Here is a 20452-nt window from a genome sequence, read left to right on the forward strand (position 1 = left end):
ATGATAAGTACAATAATTCATAGACGGAGAACCTTGTAAAAAAAAAATCCTCTCTTTTTCTTCGTGCACGTAAAGATTCTCAGTTGTTGAGAACGAGATCAAGGTGAAAAGACCGTGATTCTTCTTCCACGCCGTGACCAATCAAGCGAGTCACTTATATCACGTGACCACTTCTTTAAGTTTCAATGGGTGGATTTGGGTAGTCGCGCATTCAGTGTATCAAAGTGTGCAAGCAGAGAGGTGGCCCACACAGACTATAATAGCGAACGGACGAGAAGGAGGAGTAACCCCATGAACAGCAGGCTCTGGAAAAAGAAAATGCCTTTTAGCTGATCACCTAATTGGACGCTCATTAAACTCACCCAGGTAAATCTAGCTTAAGTCGGATTCCAGCTGTCTTTTATTAATAGTACAAGGTCCCGTTTATATTGGGTATTCCTGTATTGATGGACCGTTGAATGTTCGCCAGGAACTGAGGAACCTCCCATCTCTCGTGCACACAATTTGATTTTTGCTGGGGTATACAGAAAGAAATTATCCATCATTTTTGTGGGAATCTGTGACGGTGCGTTTCACACGAGAGGACGAAGAAGAAGGTAAAGAAGAAGAAGAAAAAAAGAAGGAGCTCAAGAAGAATGAACTTGGATAAGAGCACAAACCTTTAATGCATGGTGTTACAGCTTTACTATCAAATTCTGTTAATCAATAATTATCATTATGTCGTGGATAGTATGGAGCAAGCAAATATTCAGACCATAATGTTGTATCTAAGCTGATTTTGAATAACACCTGATGTTCCATGTCAGCCGTTTATAATTTTCTTCAATCTTTACTTTATTGGGCTGCGGTTGTAACTCTTAATTCAATGATTTTCCTGCCGAACAATTTGTACATCCTGCCCTTGTACTTATCCACACATTTTGTATATCCGTCCGTGTATCTGCCAGTATGTGCCTCTATAATCGTACTCCCAATCTGTCTGTCTATCTATCTATCTATCTATCCATTTATCTATCTATCTATCTATGTATCTATCTTATCATATCTATCTATCTGTCTATCTTTCTATCTATCTATCTATCTATCTATCTACCTATCTATCTATCTATCTCTCCATCTATTTATCTATCTATCTATGTATCTATGTATCTACCTATCTCTCTGTCTATAAATCTATCTACATGTATTTACTATTCTAATTAGTTTTTTCCGTTATTTGAGGAGTTGTGTGTTAAGTAGATGCATATACATTATCTTCAAGGTGTATAATATCTGCAGGAGGCAACTTTTTGTCAGAATGAATAACACGCCCAAGTAGCATGAAGAAGAAAGAAGATCAACGAGGGATCACCCCTGGGCAAAGAGATGACAAAGTCGACGTCATCCCGGCACCGTCATTACCATACGATCAGGGACTCGGTAACGAACTCCTGACCGCTGTCGATGTCGGCGACTTACTGAAGGTAACGTACTCGTGCTTCCGCGTCTTCGGCTGATGGGAGTTTTCTTTTTTAATCAGTTGTTCACTCGTCTTTCTCTATCTTTTTTTCGTAATGTTTTTGTTGTTTCCAATTCCCGGTTATTTGCAGCACTCACCAATTTCTGTTCAGAAACTTTCCATGTTATCAGGAACGTGGCATCACCAATCAGCAGTCGTAAATTGCCTTTCCCACGTACGGTGGGGGTGTAGAGAACTCGTCCGGTTGAACCCTCTATTAAGAGCTAAAAATAAAAGCAAACACCCACCAGAACATTGTCGTGTGACCTGTCGATATCCACAAATTATGTCATTAGATTTTTGGCAACCAGTACGAACCAGGATGGCATTGACACTTGCCATGTTTAGGCCCATGATTCCCCTCCTGGTTAGGTCTTTCCAAGAAATTCAATTGGATATCGTTTGACGACTAAGTACACTTTCCGGCCGCTTGATTAGTAATCCTGTCACGTAAAACCTTTATCGAATAGTCAATTCAATAGATTTTGTTGCTGGCAGATGACTCCACCACACATTTTGGTTAGTATAATCAGTTTGTTTGTTTGTTTTTTGTTTTTTGTTTCCTGTTTAGTAGACGAGCTTCCGAATTACTAGGTAAATCAATACTTCATTCAGGAATTGCGCCTGATGAATTCACATGAAGTTGCTTGTACATTGTAGGAGGATCATTTGACAATTATATAGAAACTTCTATAGGTAATGAAAATTCAAATGAACCATGTAGTGGACATAGAATGTATTGGGTTATCTCTGTTTCATTTGACCCTGTAAAAAAAACAATAAGGAAGAAAAAGTAAATGGAGTATGGAGCAGCTAATGGAGCCTTAAGTTGAGAGAAACATGTTATGGATCGACGAACAGACCAAGTCATGGATGGAAAGTGATTTCCAGTTTGATTTCGTTCATATTATGAATAAACAATCTCTCTGAAATTGAATCAAGGATCTACACTTGGTAAAAGCGGGTGTCACGAGGACAGAGTATTTAGAGATTTCTTATTCCTTGATCTCAAGTCCTCCATGTCTTTTTTTCTAGGTGGAAGACCTACTCACAGAACTGAAGTCATCGGGAAGAAGCTTGGATATTCGGGACAATGAGGGACTGAATGCGTATGCCCATGCTATCAGTGAAGGTTTATTGTGTAAGTAGATTAACCATAGAAATACACTTTCTTTGGGCAGAATGTTAGTCTGTCGGTTATAAACAGGATCTCTATGCAACACGTTCCTCGCGATCGTTCATATATTCCATTTCGAAATTTGTCTTTGTAACTATACATACATTTATTTATATTGATGACTTCAACTCGTGTGCCACAGAACGTGATGTCGCAATAGAATCAAACATTCTCCATATTTGTATTTCTTATATCCTTGAGGAGAAGGATATCATATTATCGAATCAATTCAAGGAAACGTATTGAGATCGGACAATGAATGCAAGCTAAACACACACATACACCCACTTGCACACGCAAGAGCAAATATCGTCCCATAAACCGCCCCTCACGCAGAATTAACGTACTTAAAAGGAATGAGACCTGAATAAAGGTCCCAAGCTATAATGCCGCTTTCAGTCGTACCACTTCATTATAACGCTGTTTCCTATAGCAAGGCCAGCATGCTTATGATTTCCACTGTAATACATGCACTGAGTTCGGCCTTTAGTGCTGAGGGCGCGCCGCGGCGGCCGCTGAATTGTCTCTCGAGGTTGTGGAGAAGAACCGACCAGCCCGATCCCTTTGTTGGATCATCACGTTGGCTCACTACATCCCATGCGTTTTGGCTGTTTATTGAAGCTATTGTTAGTTGCAACGCCCTCTTCACATTTCCTTTGAAATCGTATTTGAAAGAACCCACAGCTGCAGTCTATATGAATAGCTTTCGTATAGTACTCATCCGAAACCAACTGAATGTTTTGGTTACAGACTCATTATTTTAGTTTAATAGGAAGGATCCATCCAGTGCGTGTTCTAGTAGGTCCTATACCTTCTGTTCTCAGAATATAGCATTTTGACATCGCATAGTTTATCAAGGAATTATCGTGTGTTTACTGTTAGGTCCCAATGAATGAGCATGGGATAAGATAACAATCGCGAAATTTAGTAACAGCATGTGGTATTCCGCAGCATGTGAAAAAAATAGGAAAATCATTGTATGAATGTGTGCATGATGGTTGTCCCAATGTCTGCGCAAGACGACGAGCTTTTAACGGAACCGTTATCAAATCATTGATCGTGTATGTATGCTAAAAAAATATACACTAGTTAGGCCTACTTGTCTGGTGGTTTGGAAGATAAATGTATACAACCTGACCAACAGACAAACAAGCAGTGAAACAACACTAATGTACCTCATTTTGTAGTGATCATCAACATACTGTACAGGGTACCGCATGTAGTTATGAGGTTGAAAAATTCAAACGCTCTTGTTGATTTTCTAGCTCTTGATCCGTGCTTCGATTAACATCCTGGTCGGATTCAAGCAAGGTCAACGTTTGAATAGAAAACCATTGACATGATAGAAATTAATGAATGGCATCTCCAGATGAAAAGAAGAAAACAAACTTTAACTCAGAAGTATATAGACCATTTTCAAATAAAGGGACCAAAATATATGTTTCGTATTTCCTTGAAATATGTTTCTTATCAACGATTGAAATAACTTGTTTCATTTCATTTTGCTTAGTTGTCAGTTATTGTAATGCCACGTGAGGCATTCGATTTGCTCTCGCCATCAATCATGAATCATATTTATGTTGTGTTTCAATATGGAAACAGCGTTTTTATTCAAGATATCTATGTAGCCGACGTCAAGTTGAGTTTCCTTCTCTCTTTCTCATAAGCTGTGGTGATAAGCCTTCTGAGGGCGAAGGCACCACTCGGCGATGCCTTACTCCGAGCCACCGCTGCATCATTTGAAGACGCGGTGAAGGTCATTTGTTCATATACCAAGACTCTTCCCAAAGAGGTACGTGTAATAGAACTGGCCCGTATTTCAAGGAGAGTCAAGAGACGGAAGCGCTGTTAGTCTCAATAGTTTATTTCATGTTCACGAGACTGATTTCAGGGGCGGATGCAGGATTTCGTAAGGGGGGGGGGGTGCAAAAAAATAATGGTTTATTTTGATAATATTTCTAAAGACCGAACGTGATTTAAATTTGAAATGTAAAACTCATAATAGAGTAAATATTACTCGAATATCGAATCCAGAAATGACTCGATGAGTGTTTACTGTACACTCCCTGAATAAAAATAGGCTAACATGACAAATGCAATCATTAATATTCTGCTTCCTACAGAGCATTCACTTTGCTCTCCTTGGGCATGTTGGACAAAAGAGGAAGGGGTTTTGGATAAATGTCTTGATCAATTAAACAAGGGCCTTCAGGGGTCGTTACTACAGTAGAAAATTCTTGTTTAAAACGCGTTGAGCAATCCTAGTCTCGACCAGGTAATATGACACCTTTAAGCGAGAGGACGCGCAATGTCAAATGCTCTTTTCTTGCAAGTTTAAGAACCACTTAAATCTTTATGTATGGGCCCAAAAATATTTCGTTTTAGGAGCGAGAGGAGATTCTGGAATGCCACTGTGACAACGATGATTTCCATCGCTCCATGACGCCCCTCAAGATGGCGGCCATCAGGAATAACTTCGTGACAGTGCAGGTAAGTCCAAACGAATTGAAACAAAAATGGAGAGAGACGAATGTAGACAATAATGTACTGTATAGCTGCTAAGTGTTTAACATCCAATATTGCGTTTTATTGACAGTACTTTTTGTTGTTGTTGTTGTTGTTGTTGCTTATTGGAATGGGATCTATTGACAGATACGCATTGATTCAATTGCCATATCTTAGGAGTAACAAAAGCAGCTCTTAAAATTAAAGAGTGGAATATCCGCAAACCTGATCTTCATCTAATCGTTAAAAAAAGTATGGCGATTTTTTACGGGGCCAGTTTTCATATAATCCCATGTTTTGTACCGAAGTTATTCTGTAATGTATTGCACTGTAGACATCACAAACCCATCTTTCAAGGGAACACCTAACACCGTTATGTCGAAACATTTATATTCATAAATAATTGAAAATACAAAATCTGTTTAACTTAACTTAAACATCAAACCTACACTTTATACACGCGCTCATGTCCAGGGCCCCATTCATACACAGCCTGAAATGCATGCAGTATAGTATAGTTGAGCATAACGATGCATTGCCGAAGAATGTTCAGGATGCATCTTTGAGTTACAGTTATAGTCTACAACAAGTTGATGTGTCGTGTGTTCGAAATTACTTTTTATGACAGTCTTTTATGGATAATGCCACACATGTCAAATATCAAACCCATGACGTAAAAATTGAATTGATTGTCTTAACAGTTTTGAATTTACACATTTCTGTCAGTTGCTTCTCTCTGCTGGAGCCCGTCCTGTCGTCGAGCCGAAACTAGAGGGGTTGGCCGATGCGACCCTGTCCGAGGTGGTCGAGTATCTGGACATCTACCGGGCTCTGTCGAGCGAGGCGTATCTCGGGTTGGCCTACCAAAACGCTCTAGGGAACGCCTTCCGTCTGACGGGCAGGCTCCGGAAGATCGCTGGTGTCTGGGAGGCCGTCAACAGCGAGTTCTACGCCATGGCCGACGGGGTAGAGAAATTTGCAGCCTCGCTACTCGACTACATCGCAAACTCTTACGAGGTATAGGTTGAATTCGATGGCAAAAGCTTATCTATTCTGCAAAGAACATTATGTATTTCCTAAATCAACCCGAAAAATAATCATAGATTTTCCATCACCTCCCTTTGAGGTTTTTATTATCATCATCGTCATCGCCACGGTATGGATTAACACAAGGATGCTATATTGACTGTATTGCCTAATTCACATTGCTAACTATAAATATCCTGTATTGCATTTTCATGTGATTATTTTTTTTTCCTTTTCTCCTTTCTATTTACACAAGCTCCGCACCTTGTTCAGGCAGAGGGTTCAGAAGAACGTTACTCACGAAGTCTCACAAATTCAGACTGCAGTCGATTATCAACAGAAACAGGCGAGTCTCTATAATCAGTGATACCATTTGGCATGAAAGTGGGAGTTTACACGTGTGTGTGTGTGTGTTTGTGTGTGTATGCGTGTGTTTGCGGGTGTGTATGTGTGTAGTGGTAAAGTGCTTTTATTTTGGTAGTTGTAGTAAAGTAGTATACGGATAGGAAGGGTAGTGAGGTCAGCTAGGGGGAATTGTTTTTAAGGGATGGGTTTTCATTCAAGATGTAATGCACTTCCATTTTTTTTCCTTCGGTAATTGCTGTACTATTGCCATTTCTATTTGTTGTATTGAAACATAAAAATGTATTACTATTTCAGTTACTTTTAAAAGAATTATTCTCTCATATTGTGCAGTCATACGAAAGTTCAAGTTCAAGTTTAAGTTTGTAAAACATTTATTTTCCATCTTTTTCATGCTGTAAATCACATACATAAGGTTGTACAAGGAAGGCAGAACCTCAAAAAGCAGAGCTTGTGGTGAGCTGCCTAACAAAAATACATGAAATCACAAACACAAGAAACAACAAAAGCACAATATAATAGTTCCCGTGGCAGTATTAAGAAAGTTAATTGATGTTTTTGTGGAAGTGAATAAACATCATTTGAAAGAAAAAGTCTATAATTATGGGCGCGTGAAGAGAGAGGGAGAGCGAGAGAAAAAAAAAAACATCCAAAGATGCAGAACTATCGGTGGTATAGAGCTTCCAAGTTTCCTACACTGGTCCATACTGGTCTTATTGTAGTGAAAAATTTGTGCATGGCTTGTTCCCCCATGCAGTTTGTGGCCCATGCGTACACGCAGAAGATGTTGGGAAACGCCTACTATCGATCCCTGCAAGCCATTGGTCCTTTCCTCCTGAAGCTGGTCACCGTTTTGAGCATCATAGGGTATCCCTTCATCTGCCTGGCATATCTCCTCGTGCAGGGAGAAAAACTGGAGGCGTTTCTTCGCATACCGTAAGTTCATCATCTCAAATTATTTTGAGACCACGTCCATTTGCATAGTTTGGTTTAAAGTACGTGTATATTACGGTGTAGTGTAAAGCTGACTTCAAGAATAACAAGAGACCTGAAAACTCGGACCTAATTACCAAATAGAAATGAGGTAAAGGTCAAATATTATCATCTTATACATTGTTTTTATTTCATTTCATTCCATTTCATTTTTTATTTTCATTTCCAAAAATATATATCAATATTACAAACCTCAGTATATTTCATGTGACATGATTCATATAGAAAAGCATCTATCTTGTTTGTTTGATACTGATAACTTTCTTAATCTCTCGTCAACTATCTCACAATATTACCTGACTTCAACAGTGTTCAATCTCATTTCGATCACAAATCTGAAAATAATAATTAATTCTTAGACATGGAACCAAAATCTTTTAAGCATTTCTATACTATTCACATATAATTAACATCATCATAAAACAAAAATGAGTTTGTAACACAAATTTGAAATCTATTCTGTCCCGAACCTCTTTTTCGAAACGCACGCTGCAAAATGCATGGCAAGCTACGTCCCCATTTCTCCACACTCTTCCCTTGACTCCAAGAAGCACCGTCAGCAGCGGCTTATTTGAGAAATTGGGCAATCCCAACTGGCGACACTTGCCATCTTCCTCATTGTATCCCTTTGCTTTAACAATACTTGACCACCACTTTCCATTGTGGTGTTGTCCCAATGGAAGTGATGTTGTTTAATGGTCATTCCTGATGACCAGTACGTGGTTCTAGAACTTTCCCCCCTTCACAAGCTCATAATGTAGCCTGACGTATATTCATTATGAATTAATTAATTGAATTCATAATATTTAATTATTTAGCACGTCAATCATATTCTGTTTTATTTTAGTATCTTAATTTCCATTTTCTTTATGTAATATGCACGATTTCGTATGTTTTGCTTTTGTTTGTTTGTTTGTTTGTTTGTTTGTTTTGTTTTTTCGTTTCCTATACTATGTATAAAACGTAATTTGTAATTGTATGGTTTTTAAACTACACGGACTCTCAGAAGAACAGCCATTGGCTGAAGTGAGTGACCCGTGGTGAAATGAAATAAACTCAATTCCAACTCAACTCAATATCTAATTTGTCTTCTTCGTTTTTCTGTGTACAGTAATATAAAACTACTCATAGTTGTAGCATGATGCATAAATCCGAGTCAACATGAACTATCCCAGCCAAGTGATTCGCTGTTGAAAATAAAACACTTTTGCTTGGGTTTAACGGTTTAGAGAATAACTCCATGTGTATCATATGGATTCAGTTGGTAAAGGAAAAATGTTTTGTTTAATTCATATGCCGTTATTTTTGGGTACTTAGGAAGGCTACAACAGGTCGTGATGTCGCAGTGATGAAACGATATACAGACAATAATAAATAACTAAAATTCCTCACAATGATTCTAATACTTCTAGCAGCATGAGAGACCTTTCGTTAAATTCCTCAAGGGCAGGGGGAATGAAAACCTTAACATAATCATGCCATTAACATATCAATTGAATTTGAACTTTCACCAAACATAAAATTTTCTTGAATTCTGTTTATATTTTCTTTAGATCGTTTTACCATGGTGACATCACATATTGGTGTAATCGTCCATCCAGGGATAACAGCACATGGACTTAAAACTTTAAAAATTAGGCTCCGAACAGTTTAGTTGCCCTTCTGATATTTCTGCATCCGCTGAACTGAATAATTGTTTTGTGCAAATTTCCCTTTAACTCAAATTATTATCTGCATTTCTGTGACAGACACGTCAAGATGTGTCTCTTTTTCGGAGCGGACCTCGCCTTCCTCGCCTGCACGTCGGCCGTGATCGTCTCCGACGAGGACAATGTCCTCCTGTTCCTCCTGCTCCTCCTCTTCTGTCTAGGTAAGACAACGACGTAACAACTAGCTGTCATGGCTGTTACACTGCTGGACACTTTCCGCCAGAGTTTGTGGCTGCTGCAGAACAGGCGGGAATGCCACTGGCTAAAAACCCATCTCTACCTTAAATCTACTAGGGTTTAAAAACATAATGATTTAGCAACAATTACAACAACAGCAACAATTAGAACAAGAACAACAAGAACAATAACAGTAAAAAGAAGAGCAAAAAGAAGAACAAGAAGAAGAAGAAGGAGGAGGAGAAGAAGAAGGAGGAGGAGGAGAAGAAGAAGAAGAACAACAACAACAACGACAGCAACTATACAAGGCTTAAGCCATGCACTCGGATTTTACCGGACGCACGGCTCAGTGTGGATCACATCAGTAAAAATCAATGCATGATAATTGTGATTAAAGTGATCTCTTATCTTCGCGTGTAAGCTTGATTTATAAAATAGGCTTTAGAATCTCAGTCTGCAATCTGATTGGTCAATTATCGTGCATTGATTTTCACTGATTTTTAGTGTGGATTTTTACTGTTTTTAGTGTGGATCACATCAGTGAAAATCAATGCATGATAATTGACCAATCAGATTGCAGACTGAGATTCTAAAGCCTATTTTATAAATCAAGCTTGCAAGCGAAGATAAGAGATCACTTTAAACATTTCGTTGTGATTATGTAACGTGTAATGCACAGAACAAAGAATGAATAGCCAGTGTGTCTAATTACGACTATGATAAATCACCCGTGACATTCTCTTAGATTGTTTAAGAAAAACAACTTTTTGAATATGTGAAATATTTCGGCAGCCTGACGCCTTTGAATGTTCCAAAGATAAATGACCCTACATAAATACCGTTGATCATCATCATCATCATCATCATCATCATTATCATCATCATCATCATCATCAACACCATCATCATCATCATCAATATCATTATCAACATCGTCATCATTATCATCATCAACATCATCATCATCATCAACATCAACATCATCATCATCATCATCATTATCATCATCATCATCATCATCATCATTATCATCATCATCATCTTATTGTTGTATGTACCACACAGCACTTAGCTGGAAGCACGTCTGCGCAATGTTCCAGTTTGGGTTGGCGGACGTCACTGGTGACCCGATGATCGGGCTTGAGGTGCTTCTAGTTGGGATGACCTACGTTGTCATGATGTGCAAGGGCATCAGCGGGCTCATGGTACGTTTGCAGGGCTGGTGCACTTTTAGTTGAGACGGGCCTTGAGGGTTCCAACGTTTTTTTATAATTATTTTTGAGATAATGAAACACTTCTTATGCTACTTGAAAGAGCATTATGAGTTCAAAAGGAATTCAAAGTTGATTTGATGAAAATCGGGTTTAAACTGGCTGAGATATCCAAAACAAAGCAATCATTATAAAAGGTGGGACCCACGTTTTACTAGAATCGCTTTGTTTTACTTTGTTTTTGGATATCTCATCCATTTCAAAACAAACTTTTTAAAAATGAACTTTGAATTCCTGTTAGAATAATTATTGTATGCTCGTTATCAGTTCATACAGTGGTTTCTTATCTGGCAAAAGATCAAATACTGTCTTCTCACCTCAACCAACACTATACCATACCATCCATTTAAGTGCAGTTGAGAAGAGTTTATAACGAGAGAGAGAGTGGGGGGGGGGGAGGAGAGGAGGAGGAGGAGGAGAGAGAAGGACCATTGCGAGATATACATCGATCTAATAATGGCCGCAGCGCATAGAGGCATTCATATCAGGGAGGTGTCCCCTCCCTGTTTATATCGAGTGCCATTATGACATCAAGTGGAGACTCCTGGTTTTTGTTTTAACGAGAGATAGACCACCATGAAATATTGACAGTGTGGGAGTGTAAGGAGTATCTGTACACAGATATACAAAATATACAGAATGGGCAATTTTCCACTGAAATGTTTTGTGCGAGCTCTTGTGGCGTCCACAAGGGGACGCTAACTTACATCAAGCATTTTTCTTTTTGTCGTTTCTCCAGGATATCTACCTCGATCGAACCCAAGAGCGGTATGACGATCGTTTGTCGTTAATCGTAAATCGCTCTGTGGTATCAGCCGCGAGACGCGACTCAACGATCCAGGCTAGCCTGGACTGGGATGATCCTAACGTCGTAGCAAATACCGTCTTCGGTGAGTGCATCAGGCAAATGGTCGGTGTACACATCTACTTATTCATATACTGCTTATAGTATATACAACAACAACAACAACAACAACAACAACAACAACAACAACAACAACAACAACAACATTTACAATTATAACATGACGGTGATCATTATAAAACACCTTCAGTAACAGGAAAAAAGTGATGGTAGGGATGGATGGCAACATTAGTAACTACAATGATCATCAGAATAAGCTACAACGGTGTTGAAAACTGAAATTTGACAATTATTTTTTTATCTTTTTTTAACGGAATAATAGTCAAAGTTTTAATCAAAGTCGGGCTTAAAACGAAAGCATTCTGAAATTTTAAGATTTCAGGGTGTTTTCACTGAATAGTGGCATTTGCACAGTCACTTACTATGCCGAAGTTTTTTTTTTCACAAAGAAATTTTATTCATATAAACATTCAGGTACAAAATAAATGTTACATACAATACATGAAGACAAATGATCAAAATTAGACAGGCAACCGCTAAACAACTAAATAATGTAAATGCGATTCCAATTGATATTAGATATTAGACATTTATTTCTTGATGCATGTATTCATGGCTCAGGTGTAGTGGTCATTCTGAGCGTGATGCGGGCCTTCAACACGATTTTGAAGACGTACCACGATATGTTCTTCATCTGGGAGGCGACAGTTGGCGCTGTTCGCGACATCGCCAAGTTCCTCATCATCTTCTTCGCCTACCTCTTGGCATTCTCTGTCGGGCTGTTTGCAGTTCACTCCGTGCAGGTTAGTTTCTTTCACGTCGCTTTTGACTCGGTATCTCTCTCTTTCTCTATGTCGCGAAGTACTACCTTTAATTCGCTAGAGCAGACGCCTTAACGAAGTGTCAGAAATGTCGAAGAAATGACACAACCATTGGCACAACATGTCACAATAATTTACGGACTGATGCAAAAATATGATAAAAAGAAAGGATAAGAAGCCACCTGACAATACCTCGCAGCGTTGATTTCCGTGGAGGATAATACGTATAATTTCTTCTGGAGCTCTGTCTTAGTGGGAACTTGAACATTTACGTCCTTACAAAACAGGCTTCATTTTTTGTGACTACAAAATGGGATTAACGCCATTAATTAATCAATAAAATCAGTAAGTGATTCTTTTATGAATGGCACTCCCACTTTCCAAAAGAAGCTATAGCCATGAAGATTCCTTCAATTTGACGCGGACGATGAATTCATTGTTTTCGGAATAGAATGTATAGTAAGGAAACTGATCTGGACGCCCACTCGGAAGAAACTTGAAAATTGTAAATGATGACTCTGCCTAAGGAGCACAATTTATGCAAATATCAATATTGCCGTTGATGTTGTCATGCTTATCTGACAGGTAGTCCTGGACGATTCGAGATGTGACGACAGCTATGAATACTGTGGACTTGCGGACCCTTCGTATCGTAGGTAAGTAGTGTGTGAACAATCTGATGAGCTTATCGCTCTACCACTCCCTCTCTCCCTCTCTGCTGGTCTTTCTTTCTATCTTTCTATCTGTCCGATCTTTCTTCAATCTTGTATCACACTATTATGGAGAAGTTTATTTACATACCGGGTATATTCATTCATTTCTTTTATTTCATTCCCAACGCACCAAAATTACAACATTGAAATATATTTACATAAATGACACGAGAATGTAATAAAAAACAAGCAAACTGTGAACGGAGATACAATAATGTTGTAAAACTTATGACAAATAATAAAAAAAAACACACCACATATACAGAGCTCGACATTATCGATGTTCCGGGGCCACCAAAAATTGATGTCGGGCCACCAAACTTCCAAAAATAATCAGCTCTTGGTGGCCCGATCGGACGATTAAGATTCAGAATGGATCATTGCTTCCTTTTTTTTTCCGAGCCACCAAAATACACTGCCTATTGAAAAGATATTCAAAAACGATGAATGTCTCACTGAATGGATGAGATCTGCCATGAAAGTGTTCAAATTATTTAAACAGGACTGCCTGTACGACTGCAGGTTTGTGTTTAGGGTTATTTCTAACCTTTCATGGTCCATAACCTTCAACATCGCCACATTGTCGATAACTTTGTTACTATCACAAAGGCTAACCCATTATCCATTTTCTCTCTTCATATTCAAGATATGGTTTGTCACTGCGAGCTACGTGTTGAATGTGAACAGAGAAAAGTGGACTGTGTGGGTTGACCTTTGTAGGAGTGACCAATTAAGTTATCGGAAAGGTGGCCATGTTAAAGATTATTGACCACAAAATGTTAATAGAAGAAACCCTAAACACAAATCTGCATTCGTACAGACTGGCCTATTCATTTGGCCACTATCACTGACAGAACTCATCCATTCAGTGAGACATTCATTGTTCTTCACGATAACATTTCAACTTGGAAAAAAAGTGCAATTTGTCATTGTTGTCTTTAAAGTTCATGTGCTCTGTCATGCAAGGCATTTGTCAATAACAAGTTATGATAAGTTATGATAAGTCATAAGTTATGATGAGGTATCAATGGACAGAGGAAGAGTTTTCCCTTTCCTCCCAACCAACACTGTGCTATCTATAGATGACAGTTATGAAATACAATTTAGTAACTCTCCAAAGTTGGATTACCATTATTTTTGATACGCACTGTATATATGATAAAGGTAGTATCCAAGACAGATTGAACATACATTATCATACATTTAATGAATACAATTTCTGTGTATGTTCCTTTTGTAGCATCCCGGTGTCTATGCTGACCCTCTGGTGGTGGTTGAATGGATTTGGTAATCGACCACCGTGGCTCACCAGCGATCTCATCGGCGTCATCCACGTTGTCCTGATTCTCATCTACTTGGTCGTCGTGCTCGTTCTCATCAACACTTTGGTCGCGATGCTGGGATCGAGGTTCGCGGAAGTTGAGGTCAGTTGGAAGGTGGTGGGGAGCGAGAAAATGATGCAGCATTCGAATGATGAGATGCCGACTTTGAACATTGTTATAAATAGGAAATACCCCATATGAATTAACTACGTTTTCTGTTAACTCGATGTCATTAATTTACAAGAATGCTGTTAAACGATCTCGATCTCTCTCTTTGCCCCTCTCTGTATATATATATATATATATATATATATATATATATATATATAAATGTGTGTGTGTGTGTGTGTGTGTAAGTGTACCTGTATAGCGTATATACATTATACACGTATAACATAGGCCTGGATATCTCGAATAATATAATCTAATGTGTCATCATATGTTTTTGACACTATTAGTATATAATACATTCATTTGCTATAAGTCAACCTTACTCCTGAAGCCAATAATAAAAAGAAGGAATGTAATCGGAAAAAAAATGACTAATTTTGGACAGGGCAATTCCCAAACGGAGTGGAAATTTGGGCGAACGAAGCTGTGGCTGCAGTTTATTCAGACCGACATCTCTATCCCACCACCGTTCAATCTCCTGCCCACGTCAGGGTACGTCATCCGACGTCTGAAGAAATGCTTCACCAGCTCGAGTATTAAAGGAAGCAGTAAGACCGAACCGGAGGTGAGATATGTATTCGTATATTATGTTGTTGTTGTTGTTGTTGTTGTTGCTGCTGTTGTTGTAGTAATATCATATTGCCTGCCCATACAATCAGTCCAATCATTCCTTCCGTCTCAAAGAGCATATTCGTGCCATGACCGTGCTATCCTTGGTTATGACGTCACAAACTGCACCAACTGCCTGAACAACGGAAACTGGGGCACAATCTCGTAGTGATTTGAAATGGTCAGAAATCAGAATATTCTGATAAACGGTCTGTTACCATCCGTGTAGAATTTTTTTTATGCCGTGTGTCAATTACTGAAGTATGGGCGAAGAATTTTTTTTTTTGAATGGGAATCAGTTTCATGCAACAACTGCCTGAACAATGCAAAGTGGCAAATGGAGGCATATTCTTCTATTATTTGAAAGGTAATGAGTTGTTACATGGGACTGAGATGGACTGTCCTACTCCCAAATGACTGAAAGAGAAGTGGCCCATGTCTCTGACTAAAATCTAGAACAGCAACAACAACCACAAAATCCAGAATGACAGAATGACAAAGCCGTGTCCTGTTTTTCTCCTCTTGAATAATTCCAGAAACCATCAACACATTCTGACGAGGGTGATCCCAGGGTAAGTGTTGACTGCGGTTGGTATATCACCTCATTCTCCCCACTCTTTCCCTTTCCTCTCATCGTTTTTTGTTCGCTCTGAACGCGCCAAAGAATCGCAAAAGATAAAAAGCAGATAGTGACAACAATTATTCCTCGGATTTTCATGGATTTTTGCCAGGTTGCAAAGATAAATGAAGAGCTGCAAATATACAGTGAGTCGTATCCAACATGATGATGATCATAAAGATTATTCGACGAGAAAAAGTAAAGAGCTGCCCTTGTGCACTTTGATGATTAAGAGAAATTAGATTTTAACGGCAAAGCTAGATTGATATATTGTTCCACATCTATTCAATAATTACGCTAATTCATACAACGTTCACTTTGACCTTAGCAAAAAAAAAATATAGACTGGCGAACAATATGGCAGAAGTTCTATCAAAATCTCAAATGAACTGAGATCGTAATAATTCTTCAGTTTTCACTGTAAAGATAAGCCAGATATTGGTTGCCACCACACGTACAAATTGCAAGGATCAATGACGCCACTACATTAGAAGTCTCCAAATGGGCTGAAGTTCTTTTTTTTTTTTTCATTACATTGAGTCAATAGATGGTACTTATTTTTAGATACAATTTTTGGAAGATATTTTTTCTTGTAAACGTTATATCTATTTTGTGAAAATGCAGAAATCAAATCAAATCGAATAAAAAAGAAAAGTATGTCCTGATCTGACCGCTTCGTGAAATCATTTGAAACTAAGGACTCATTTTTTTTTCTCTTCATTCCAGCCCAAATGATATTGAAAGTAAAATCTGAGATAATTGAAAGAGAAAGAGGAATTCGAGTTTGATGTTTGATGAAACTACCTATACCATTCTGATCGTCTGATTCAGCTCTATGTAAGCCAGCTACAGCCAATTTAAACCTGGAACTTGTCCTTTAAAACCTCTCCTTTCAGGCCGTGATGAAGTTGATACTGAATCGATACAACACGACAAACATAGAGAAGCCAGCTGATGACGATTGTATCTCTACTGATGACGTCAGAGCCATCAGGGAAGACTTTGTCACCGTAAAGTAAGTAAGACCATAGATTCTGCCAATGCGACCGACAAGTCCCGCTGCATTATAAGTGGCAATGGTATCAATTAGGAGTGCGCTCGCAAAGGTTGAAAACGGTCCTGGGCCCTGTTTCATAAAGCTGTTCGCAAAGCTACGCATGGTTTTATGAACAACTGGAATATGAAGTGCCAATATGGGTGCCCATTTTTTTCCTTACCTTTCAACGAAGTATGACTGTCAATATTTGTTTACATTGGGGCAAAAATACACTTTCAACTATGTGCTAATATGTAATGATAATCATAACCATCTTCAAATTTCAACTTTAGCTATTGAAATAAACAATGATTAGGAAACTCACTTGGCTTGTCATATTTAAGTCGTTCGTAAAGTCCTGCGTAACTATACGATCAACTTTATGAAACAGGGCCCTGGCTTAAAGTCATTGCATGTGATAATAAGGATGACATCTGAGGAAATGAAAAGTTTCTCACTCACTGACATTTGCAGTCGAGGTATAACTGGGACCAAAGAAATAAGCATTTACACGCTTGTCTCGTAGTTTATAGAGCTTATATGAGTTTTCGAGAATACACATTATCTTTATACGTATAATTGGCTTGCATTAAGTTTTGTGTGGGAGGGGAGGGGTAGTCACTATGATTTTAGAACATTGCAACCCACAAAAACTGTATCTATAATTATCTCATACTCTTACAAGAGCGCTGCGAGAGCCGAAGCAGAATAATCCCCAATCATGTCCGCAATGTCAAATATGCTTGTATGAATACACAGCGGCGGAAGATTTGCTCTAACTATCCTCTGTCTAGATTCTGACCCAACCTTTAGCCGTGGCGAATGTACCACTTGACTCAACCATCTTTGAGGGAGAGAAAGGAAGAAAAAAAAGAAGGAGAGAGAGAGAGAGAGAGAGGGGGGGGGGGGGAGAAAGAGGGAGGGAGGGAGAGGGAGAAAGGGAGAGAAGGACAGCAGTAATACAATAGCAACAGGAAAAATTATTTGATAAAACTTCTCACTTCGCTGTTTCAAAAGACAGTAAACCGTCAAGAACGATTTTGCCTTGTCTCTCTAAATTAAACTATGTACAAACATGTAATCACATGACCTACTTGTAACTTACTGGTCAAATCTTTTCTTCATATGTAGCCTAGAATGCTATCCCATTGGCATGATTACTTCCAGATCTTATCGAATTCTATAAAAACTTCTACCCACAAACATTGATTGATATGACACACAATTTTGCAAATCTAAGTGTATGTGGCATTTGCGAAGGTGTCTTTTTATAGTTCGTTTTGCTTTAGATGTTCTTCTGTTTGTCTGTCGATAATCACCAAGGTTCAACATCCAAACGCAACTCCGCATCGTGGAAGAGATGCTGACGGTCATCGAATTCCAGAGCGACGACGTCCTCTCGACCCTGCCCACCATGGATGGCATCAACGACAGATGCGGGTCGACCAGGAGTTCGCTCGGCGATATATACAGTCACGAGTACCCCGTCCTAGATGTCGATATGGATAACATTCAAGAGGTCATTTTGGATGTCGAAGAGGAGCTGATGTACGAACCCAAGGTCCCAGTAAAGGTTCCGCCGCCAAAGGACCCGCCCAAACGAGTCAAATCCTTCCAAATGCCACCGAAGAAGCCACCGGAGCTCAAACGTCATGGATCGCTGGCACTGCTGATGGCTTCCATGTTTGAAGGGGGTAGAACGATCGACGTGGACCATGTCGTCAAAGAAGAACTAGAGTTGTACAGAGAAAAGGGCGGCTTTCAGAGCAAACCGTGAAAGGAATTGTTGTCTCTGTATAAAGATGATGACAGTAACTAATAATGAGCACTTAAGAGCGCAATATCTACTTTACTTTCCTGCTAAAAACCGAAAGTATTGGTAACGCTAAGATAATGAGTTGCTTGCCTTACTGCAATACGTCTCGTCAGTCCCTTTGAGTCTTTTAATACATTAAAACTGTGGTGCATGTTTTGTTTTGAGATGAAACCAAGTAGTTTGTTTTTGTTGTTTCTTTAACCCAGGTAGTGCTTGCCATATATTTCTAATGTGTTCTTCATTGACTTGTTACTTTTAATTTTTATCGGAGTGAAAAACTCTTATTTAGCTGGGGTATCTACTTCTATCAACTTACCGGTATACACTCTCTTAAATTGGCCTCATCATTATCATCATAGCAATCATTCAACTCTGTTCATCAAGTGTAGAATTCGAACTGCTAAGTGTAACATGGCGCTCCCACACAGTATGTGTGTCCTTCAAGTAGAACGACGCTGTATTGTAAACCTTACGAGTGTCTTTGACTCATATACACGTTAGTTTTCTACGAAACATGATTGCATTTACCATGATTAGATCACAGTACGGAAGATTTCAAGGACCATTACTTGCGAACATCCGCAAAAGAGTTTGGCACGTAATTCTGTGTCCGCTGAGGAAAAAAATGATATCTGGAACTGGGGATCAAACAGTCTTATGCAATGATATATATATATATATATATATATATATATATATATATATATATATAATATATATATATATATATATATATATATATATATATATATATATAATATATATCATATGTGAGATATGAGAAAGGAAGGAGAAATCGGTGCGTAGCTTTGACATCATTATTTCTCTTACTGTTTCTCCTTTTCGGAAAAGCGTAAGAGTTGAAAAATTGGTCTCCGCCGGGACTCGAACCCGGGTCTTTTGGCATGGAACGCCAACGCCTTAACCACTCGGCCACGGAGACGTCATAGCGGTACAGGCAGACCCAAGCTCGAATACCCGACGGACCCCATATATATTCCTTTCTTATGTCCTTTGCAATAATATCATAATATTGATGATGATCCACAGCATTTGTATGGCGCCACATATCTGTTTTAAAACGCAAACTGCTCCAAGAGAGTTAGCAATTAAATGCCTGGTGAAAAATGATTATTAAAAAAAAAGATAAACTAGCTTTTCAATCTAATGTGTAAACAATTACCTACATCCAAACACTCCAATTTCTTGTCATGTACTGTCACATTATTACATGTAACAATTACATATCCATGCCAATCTGTCAAACTATATTTAACATACACATAATTATATCAAAACAGTCATGTACATTATACATCATGAAATTAACTACAGTAACCTAACTGCTTCTGAAATAATTATTAGATAATACAGGGAATACAATAATCCAGCTATGAGAAGACAATGTCTAAACCATAACTATCCAACCGGGTGCTCTCTGCATGTCAGGAGTTTTTTTTTAATTTATTTCGAATGAGCCTAATTTTTTCTTTGTCATATTTCAAGGAATGATATCTTAGTTGAAACGATTGATATTCCGGAATGTCAGCGGGTTAGGGTTAAGAGTCATTACTCTCAATAAACGTACATTATTTGAACAACAAACTATAATCTCATTCAGTTTCACTATACGTGTCTGTTCCATGAGAGTTAATTGTGTTGGATGATGACCTATAGCTCACCGCTGGATTTGTACTCGCTTTACTACACTTGAGCGCTCCTATAATCAACTGTGCCCAATTTACCGTGGACTAAACAGTT

General features: G+C 38.6%; 1 protein-coding gene across 1 annotated transcript; it reads left to right on the top strand.

Moving 5' to 3' along the window:
• The first annotated feature begins 1319 nt into the window (after positions 1–1319).
• LOC139720551 (transient-receptor-potential-like protein) lies at positions 1320–18652 on the top strand. Its single transcript, XM_071631903.1, has 17 exons — positions 1320–1463; positions 2534–2639; positions 4343–4467; positions 5061–5165; positions 5907–6197; positions 6463–6552; positions 7327–7505; positions 9311–9432; positions 10514–10653; positions 11459–11609; positions 12206–12387; positions 12991–13061; positions 14359–14542; positions 14997–15176; positions 15757–15792; positions 16736–16854; positions 18199–18652. Exons 1-17 carry the CDS (start codon positions 1320–1322, stop codon positions 18650–18652), a joined length of 2679 nt encoding a protein of 892 aa, XP_071488004.1.
• The last annotated feature ends 1800 nt before the right edge of the window (positions 18653–20452 follow it).

Source organism: Diadema antillarum, unplaced genomic scaffold (genome assembly GCF_040938485.1).
Source record: "Diadema antillarum isolate AM-2024a unplaced genomic scaffold, OU_Dant_1.0 scf00000129, whole genome shotgun sequence".
Lineage (NCBI taxonomy): Eukaryota > Metazoa > Echinodermata > Echinoidea > Diadematoida > Diadematidae > Diadema > Diadema antillarum.